The 9,149-nt window shown below is 29.8% G+C and overlaps 1 protein-coding gene across 1 annotated transcript; it reads right to left on the reverse strand.

Moving 5' to 3' along the window:
• Positions 1-244: 244 nt before the first annotated feature.
• LOC114374326 (arp2/3 complex-activating protein rickA-like) lies at positions 245-2,002 on the reverse strand. Its single transcript, XM_028331963.1, has 2 exons — positions 1,795-2,002; positions 245-1,610 (listed from the first exon to the last, which is right to left on the reverse strand). The coding sequence occupies exons 1-2, from the start codon at positions 1,846-1,848 to the stop codon at positions 909-911; spliced, it is 756 nt and encodes a 251-aa protein (XP_028187764.1). The 5' UTR covers positions 1,849-2,002; the 3' UTR covers positions 245-908.
• Positions 2,003-9,149: the final 7,147 nt, after the last annotated feature.

Below are 9,149 nucleotides of genomic sequence, written 5' to 3' on the forward strand. Positions count from 1 at the left end.
CCTTTTTTATACCATAATAATGCAGCATGTTACGTTTGTCTGCAGAATCTCTCTTTTTTCGCCCCCAATTGCCATGCTTTCATTGAACATGATACTAGTCAACATTTTCTGCTCTTCTAAGTTCTAAGGATGAAATATATTTGTGAGCTCACATTGAGGTTACAGAATCATGTAAGTTAAAAAACTTTTAGTGGGAGCAGTTGCCAAACACGGACTTAATTAAAACAAAAGGAAATAGAAATAATTTATGGAAAAGCACAAGATTAGACCTGCATAATGATAACATTTCTAACAAAGGCTTTAACATAATGATACACCACACCAGTAACAGATCTTGTGTTCCTAATATTTGGGTCCACCAAACCAGACAAGCAGAACTCAAAGACCTTCCCTTTGGTCGTTGGTCACACTCATCATCTCCCAATCCACCCACTCCACACCCATTCTCTTAATTGTTGATGCGATCTTTATAGAGATCAATCAAACTCACTTCACAACCACAACCACACCTACACACTAAAACTACATGCTTAACTGTTGGACTACAGTAATCTTTAATTGTTACACTTAACACAATAACAATTTAAGAGAAATCAAGGCCCCTAGGAAGCAAAATGTGAAGAGTTGACAAATTCTTCACCAAAATAAAGCCAGAAAGCCTAAAATCAAGCACTTCTTCTTCTTCATCCTCTCATCTTCTCTCTGAATGAGTTAAATCCGGATAACTTGTGTTCTGGTATCCTAGAACAAGTGAACAACCACTGTACAGAAGCTAGATCAGTTGCATACTAGCTTGTTACTCTTACTTACTTACCCTCTAATCCTAAGAACTTTGAAGATATATATATATATATATATATATAAATTAGAAATTACTAAGTGTGTGGATCCTGACTTTTGGTAATAAGTCAGTGAAGTACAAGCCTTTGGTACTTGGTCTCGGTAGGAGAATCAGAGCCATCACAGAAGACCCTTTTTCTACTGAGTCTTCCACAGTTGGTTGTGGTACTGCTGCTACCGTTGGTTTTGTTAAAAAAAGTGTCTTGGTGGAGTAGTTGTAGTGGTGGTGGTGGTGGTGAGGGAATGGTGACAGGTGGAATCTCAAAGGACTCAAGTGGTGGAGGAGGGTGTCTCCATTGAGGAAGAGGTCCTGCAAGGAGAAGGGTCTGAAGGAGAGGACCAGCTTTCATCACTGCTTGCAAAAGCTTACCCTTTTCTGGTAATGGTTTGTCTGGTGTTAGTTCAATCATTGATTGTGGTTGAGGTTGAGGTAAATGGTCAATGACTGGAGAGGAAACGATGCTTTCTTCACAATCTGATGATGAATGACCATTGTTGGAGTCAATTCCTCTTCTCGGCTCATCCTCAATGCTTGAAATTCCAGACACAGGAGCTGCATGTTGTAGCTGCTGTTGGAAAACTAGCTTCTCCAAGAGAAGTCTCTGGCATTTCTCTTGTGCCTCATCTCTCTCTCTTATGGTTTTGCTCAGGAGGTCCTTTAGGTTGAGTAGTTGTTCATCCCTCTTTTTAAGCTCTTCTTGCACTGCAACCCTTGTTTGTTCTAGCTCCAGAGTTGTGTATATCAGGGACTGCCTCAGCTCCTCCATTGACTGCATGTACCAATTCAATTAAACAACAAACAACAATGAAAAATTAGTGCTCAGATTCCAACCATTATAAGCTCCATTACACTTTTTTTAAGGCTAATTAAAACATATTGCAACAACTAAGGACTATGAAATTATCAATGTGTGTGTTCAATGGAAATGGTTGAAGGGTAAGCAAAGTACCAACCTTTCCCTGGAAGTAGTAAGCCCAACTTAGAAGAGGGCTACGTTGGTTGTCCATTTTCTCAAGTTTAGTTTCAACTATCCCAAGATCACAGTTTTATATAAATATATGCTTTTTCGAAAGAGGAAAGGGAAATGGAGGGAAGAAAAGGGTGGGCAACAATAGAGAGAGAGAGAGAGAGAAAGAAAAAGAGAGATTTTGTTAGGAGTGTTTTGGTGGAGGTGGAAGGTCTTTTTATAAGAACTAGTCCAAGTCACTGTTGGCTATTGAGGGAAGAAATGCACATAAAAGAGGCAAAATCCTAGTAGACCAACTGCATGTTTGGAAATTGAACGTAAAATGATTTTTGAAGTAAAAGTTATTCTGTCGAAAGATTAAGACTCATATTTTTATTTTTATGTTATCATTATTGGTTAGATATGTATTAAAATACATGTAATTTTAACTGTAAATAAAACATGTATTAAACAGAAATGTTTTGATTTTAATTTTGGTGGCACAAAGGGAAAGGAATATCGGTAGTATTGTAGTGATGCCGGGAAGAAAAAAAATCAGCAATAAAAGCGGGAACAAGAAGTCTGTATCTGAGGCACGTCCTCTTCACGTCTATTACTTTGCTTTTCTAGCCACTTTTGCATTTCATACTATTGATTATTGAATGAGACGAATGATCAATAAAAATATATGAAGAAATTCATGAAAGTGACCGTAGTGACCGTGGAAAACAGTTATCCCCTCTTCCAACCATAGAGAATTTACAATAATAATAACAAGAATGAAGAGCTGGAGTGGACATGACATTTAATTTAACATAAGAAGACTAATGATGGAATACTCAAATCCTTTTTATTTTTTTCTTCCCTTTTAAAAATTGAAAGGGTAGAAGTCTCCCGAATTATTGTAGAGTTGTAATCAATTCAGGCGGAGTTTATTGGTAGGATTTATTCATATCTTCATGAAAACTACATTTATTATATCGTATCTGAAATTTATTACTCAACACCAGTTTGGAGTGAAGCCACGCTAGCCAAACATTAAATGTTTGAACGTGTTCATATCTATGTTAAGTCATATTTAGAAAGGAAAAAAAAAACTTCCGGTAATGTATTTAATTCTCTCAACACTTTTAAATATGTACCACTCATTAAATAGGGGTAAGTTAATTAAAATTTGTTGGTAATTTAGTTTATCTCACATAATTTTTTTTGTTTATATTTCAGTTCATAGGAATAACAAATAAACATTTAGGTGTGGTTTTTCTTCTAATAGGAGGTTGGCAAATTTAGACCTACGAAACCAACAAATAAAAACCTAAACTTGGTACTCACTCCAAAAGAGAGTAAAAACTATAACCTAAACAACAAATTGAGCAAAAATTTAGACACAGATCCTCACTCCAACACAAAGTTAACTAAAACTTGATTAACAAAAAAAATATATACTTACAATTTTCTTATTATATACTCCATCCGGTTCTATATATTGATCACATTCTAAGAGGAATACTTGATCTTATTTATAAGTCACTAACTAACTTATTAATAATGATTTTTCAATTCTATCATTTATACTATTCTCAACACTTCATTATTAGGAAAGAGAAATATTGAGATTAAAGGTTGTTATTGGTCCATATTCATTGATGAGAATAGTAAAATAATGGATAAATATTAATAATGACATGGAAGAGAGAGAATATGAGATGATAATTTAAGCTAAAGATTTAATTAGTTATTAGTGAAATTAGTTGAATGTGTAATTATGTTAGTGTATAATTGAAAACTTGTTTTATTGTTAGACATATTTAATGACTTAACTTATCTTCCTTAATATTAATGATTCGGTTAAAAGTGACCAATATATAAGACATAAGACAGAGAAAATATGTACATAGTAATTATTTAAATTTGAACCCTTTGTACGTATGTTACTCTAGTACTTTCTTCATTATTATTTATTTTGTTATTTTATTTTTTATTGGTCATTAAACGAATGTAGGTGCTTTTAAAGGAAGAGGATTAAATGTATGTCTGCAGGTTGGGGGAGTTTAACCTCGTGTTTTAGAAGATTTTCATTTTATAAAATAAATTTTGACTAAAATTGAATTTAATTAAAGTAATTTCTATTTAAAAACTTTAAACTTAAAAATAAATTTATAGCACATATTAATATAAAATTTAAAAACCAACAAATATTAGATTATTAAGATTTGCTTCTGATGAGTGGTCTTAAAATTCAAGTTTCATTTAAAATATAATGCCAACATAAGATTTTCCACAAATATATTAAATAGAAAAATGGCTAGCGAGGGTTTCAGTTTCAGCTATCTCACTCTGTATCCAAACATATGCAAACCATTTTGTTGTTGATGTAAACTCATCTCTATAAGGGTTAAGAATGGATCTTCAAAGGTTTTTCTTTCTATTTTTTTTGTACTTTATGAAATTTAGAAAATAAAATGGATAAGGAAAATGAAGAAGGTGGTTGGAAGAATCACTCCTTCAGAATTGGTGTCATACACGAAGTGTTGTTCCTTAATAAACCAATCTCTTGAATTATTCAAGTAACTAAGGAGATTTACTCTCACACTTTAGAAGGTGATTAAAACTCAATTCAAGATCTGTTTTTTTATTAGAAAATGTGCAGCCTATAAATAGGAATTGACATCAAGTTAGTTACATAAACTGAGAAGATGAACTGATCACCAATAACAACAATTGATGATGTCATTAAACCTTATTAAAACTAGAATTAATATACAAAAACATATGGAAAATTGTGCAACTCTTTGGTCAGCCAAGAGGCAACCACAATCCTAAAGTTTTCATCTTATTGAACCTTAATTTCTTTAAATTAAAACAAGTCTATAAGGGATGTAAATCAAAAGAGAATTGACAGTCACTTTAACATAAGTTTTAGCCTTTATTTCAACTAACAAAATGCTAATAAAATTACTCAATAAAAGTGGCACCCTCTACTCTTCTTGGAAGATGATACAATTGATAATCTGAAATTTTTCCACTTCTAACGTAGACCTAAATTCAAATAGCACGGTTAACACTTGTTGAAAAGTTTCTTTGACCTTCTTTATTTTAGTTCTTGTCATAGGTCTTCCAAGTCCTACTAAAAGTTTCTTACCCTTATTCTTTGTCTTGTCCTCGTGAGTTGTGCACCACGCACTTTGTCTTTGATATTAATTTTATGTTTTTGGATATGCTTAAGTGCTTATATAACCATTATTGGGCAAGGAAACGTATTTTTTCGGGGTTTTTTTTTTTCCCTCACACGTGGGCTGCGTCGTAGAGTATTTCTTTTCGTTATTTTGTTTGTACTGCTCAGTTCCAATTGGTTGAACTGACGTGAGAGTTTTTTTGTCAAATATATACTCTTAAGTTCTTCAAAAATATGACTTTATTTACTACGTATTTAAATTTAGGTTGAATTATTTAGAATCTCCTGAAACATTAATTATGTTGTGTTTTATTGACAAGATAACAATAAACAAAATAAAATTAAAAAAGAGATATTTAAATTAAAATAGAATGAATAAAATATGAGATACACTTTATTTCTTCTCATATAAAAAATATTATTTTTTTCTCTATTTCACTTTCTCATCTCATCAACCAAACATAATATTAATGTGATTTTAACTAAATATTTACATGTTTAATCTCATATTAATGGATTAAGAAATTAAAATAAAAATATTTAGCAACTTGATTTTTTAATTTAATTAAATCAAAATTAAAGAAAATTTTAAATAATTAAAATAAAATAAGGTCGTATTTATAAAAACTAAAAGTGTATTAAAATAAGGGTTGTGATAGGATTATTTATTTGAGTTTTGAATCACTTATATTCTACTTATTTTTGTTAGTCAACGAAGTATTTAATATTTTTAAAGCATCCTTTAGTCAATATGTAAAAAGCTAATCTCTTGAGATATCACTAAAGTAGTAAAATGGAAACTCCTTCTAAATCTCTTGAGATATCACGAAATTACATAAGTAATGCAAATAATAGAACTCAGATATAGTTATTATACGATACAATAGTAGAAAAAATAAAATAATATATTTTATAATTATTTTAAATATGAAACTAAAAATATTACAATTCATCAAATAGAAAGATCGCAATTTAAATTTTGTAATAATTATAAATCTTAATATATTAATTATATAACTGTACATCTTTGTCTTGCTTGACGATTTCAGCAGTTGAGTGAGGAATACTTGCCAAAAATATTGACAAATTTAAGGGGCTGTGTGTATGTCCAATCATACTAACCGGCAGCAGCTGCCTGAAATGACTAGCCACTGCAGTTAAATTGAAGTTTATCAATAATTTCAAAGTTAAATTGTATAGTCACATTAAACAACCATATAAGTTTGCAATTAGGTAGGATTCTTCTAACTTATACTAGAACTTCAAGAGAATTTTTGTTTTCTAGTTTAAATAAAATAACTAATTCGACGTTGATAAAAGGAAAAACCTAGTAGCCTGTTATCTCTACATTTCCACATATTTCTTTCATCTTTGGAATGACTTTGATTTTTCTATTCAATGAAGTTTACTCTCTTAAACTAGATTAATCCTACTCACTATGTTTTCTAGTTTAAATAAAATAACTAATTCGACGTTGATAACAGGAAAAACCTAGTAGCCTGTTGTCTCTACATTTCCACATATTTCTTTCATCTTTGGAATGACTTTGATTTTTCTATTCAATGAAGTTTACTCTCTTAAACTAGATTAATCATACTCACTATGTTTTCTAGTTTAAATAAAATAACTAATTCGACGTTGATAACAGGAAAAACCTAGTAGCCTGTTGTCTCTACATTTCCACATATTTCTTTCATCTTTGGAATGACTTTGATTTTTCTATTCAATGAAGTTTACTCTCTTAAACTAGATTAATTCAAAATTGATTCTTTATTTTATCAAAACTCAACATTGCTTAACGTATCTACCAATAAAAAATATATTAATTAATATAGGTTATGACTTATGAGATATACCCTCCTCCTTTTTTCAATTGTGAAAAAAAAGTGTGCTAAGGAGATGCTTAAGAGCATCTAATGTATAGTTGTTTATATGAATTATTTATTATAATTTTGTAGGTCTTATACTTTCATATAAATTTAAAAATTTTAAACAAAAATTCACTTAAATACTAAAATTGTTAAAGTGATCGAGTGTTTAAATTAATTTTATGAATTTTATAATACTTGAAAATATGTTATTTATGATATAATATTGTTAAATAATTATTATTTATATAAACAATACCAATGTTATATGTTTCAGTGAAAAATAAAATAAAATTTAAAATTAAACAATATGTAAATCCCATCATTAGAAATGCTCTCATTTGGCCCCAAGAAAGGATAAACTAGAGATTATTTATAGAGAGACTTATAACCTGGCTAGAGAAATGTATTTGCTAACCAACCACCCCTCAGATATGTATAATATATAATAACTTATTGGTTAATTCCTTCATAAATACTTAAGAAAAATTACGCATCATTTAATTTTTATTTTTGGATTTTGTTATAGAAAAAATTAAAGAGGGGATGAGAAAAATCAAAGAGTATATATAGCGCTATCTTAGGCTGAAGTTCTCTTAATTGGACGTTTCCATGCTACTTGTTTCCTATATTAGATGTTGGTTACTTAGTATGCTACTGCTACATTTCTTGAATGGTAATCATATATATAATCCCGGTCATTAAGCGTGCTTGTAATCAATAACCCTTTTCTTGACTTGCATTTTGGAATGTATCATGAGAGTCCTTCGAAAATGATATTTAAAAAAAGAAAAAAACAGCTTGATTTTCTTAGCATGTCATTTTTGACAAACCAAGTTAGATGAAAGAAAATATGCGTTTATAGAAAAATCTCAATGTACTCATCTTTGACTTGTTAAGTATCCTACATGTGCTTATAGCAGACTACCTCAGTATAGAAGCCTAATTAATAGACATTACCCCTTTTTATGTTAGTCTGTTTCACTCTGCTTGGTAATATTAATAGTTGGGTCTAGGGATATTATTAGTTTCATTGGTCAGAAAAAGGAGCTGGTAACCAAACTTTCCCACCAATATTTGTCCAAAGAAAGGTGATGGACCCCTTTGAAACAATAAAGTCCTACCGTAAGGAAAGGAAGGGCCTTCCATTTGACTTAATCAAGACCCTAACCCTGGAATTTGTAGAAACATTAATTAATTATTAAGTTTTGATTTATGTTAGCAGGGTATCCTACATCTTATTATAAGTTTATAACATAAAAATATTCTGTAGTATAAGACACGTGTACTTTTTCAACCTTAAAGACAATGACTGATGACTGTTAAACAAATGATGAGGGTAATTTAGTTAATCCATTGATGTTGCATCACATAGGTCACCTTTTAACTGCATATTTATAATTTTTCTACTTTGAAGAAAGAGAAGAGTAAATCCAAATCACAATAAAAAGCCCAAACCCAAAAGGGAATAAAATGGGACGCCGCATCTTTATGTCCCATCTTGGTTTTGATTTCTGTCTATGCCTGGTTATTTTTACCGAGAATTGTTTATGTAAAATATTAAACTACCATTTGTTTACTATCTCAACCAATATTTATATAACACGATTTAAATTTAGATTTATTGTTATACACTTGTATTTTAATTAAAGTATGTTAATAAGTTACATTTTGATTTTAAGATAATTTTTAGTTATAATTTATTAATTTATTTTAATTAAAAAATAAGAAAGTATAAATTAACAAATCTTATAAACATTTATTAATATGTGCTCCCTTATTTTTTAGTTGCAATAATATATTAATAAATTAATATATATATATATATATATATATATATATATATATATATATATATTAAGACAATTTATTTATAACTTCTTAACATATTTTAACTAAAAGATAAATACGTGTATGCTAAAAATTCTCATTTGAATTTTATAATTTTTAAAAAATTAATAATTTAATTATGTATCATATAAAGATTAATAAAAACCACAATAATCTAGAACCACTAAAAAATTTCTCTATTGTTACATCTATGAAGATTACCTGCATGCTCAAGGGTGCCAATCAATGTATAGGAAGCGGCACATTTAAGCATTGGTGCAAGGACAACTTAATTCGCCAATAAGCTTGTTGGGTGGGGAAGATGCCAGACAGGAAGGACCTTGAAACCCTGCTTATGTTTCTAAGCCTTTTGTTAATTGTTATCATATTCATGTATGAATAGTGAGGTTGATTTCTCCTCTTATTTTTCTCAAATTGAATAATTGAATACATTTTTTATAATATGGTACAAAGAGATAGCTTTGATAT

This window comes from Glycine soja, chromosome 11, assembly GCF_004193775.1.
Source record: "Glycine soja cultivar W05 chromosome 11, ASM419377v2, whole genome shotgun sequence".
Classification (NCBI taxonomy): domain Eukaryota; kingdom Viridiplantae; phylum Streptophyta; class Magnoliopsida; order Fabales; family Fabaceae; genus Glycine; species Glycine soja.

Bases quoted from the DNA above. Each gene is read 5' to 3' on its own strand.
- LOC114374326 (XM_028331963.1), bottom strand. From the start codon at position 1,848: ATGGACAACCAACGTAGCCCTCTTCTAAGTTGGGCTTACTACTTCCAG. The intron at 1,611-1,794 runs GTTGGTACTTTG...TGGTACATGCAG, and splicing joins CTTACTACTTCCAGGGAAAG to TCAATGGAGGAGCTGAGGCA.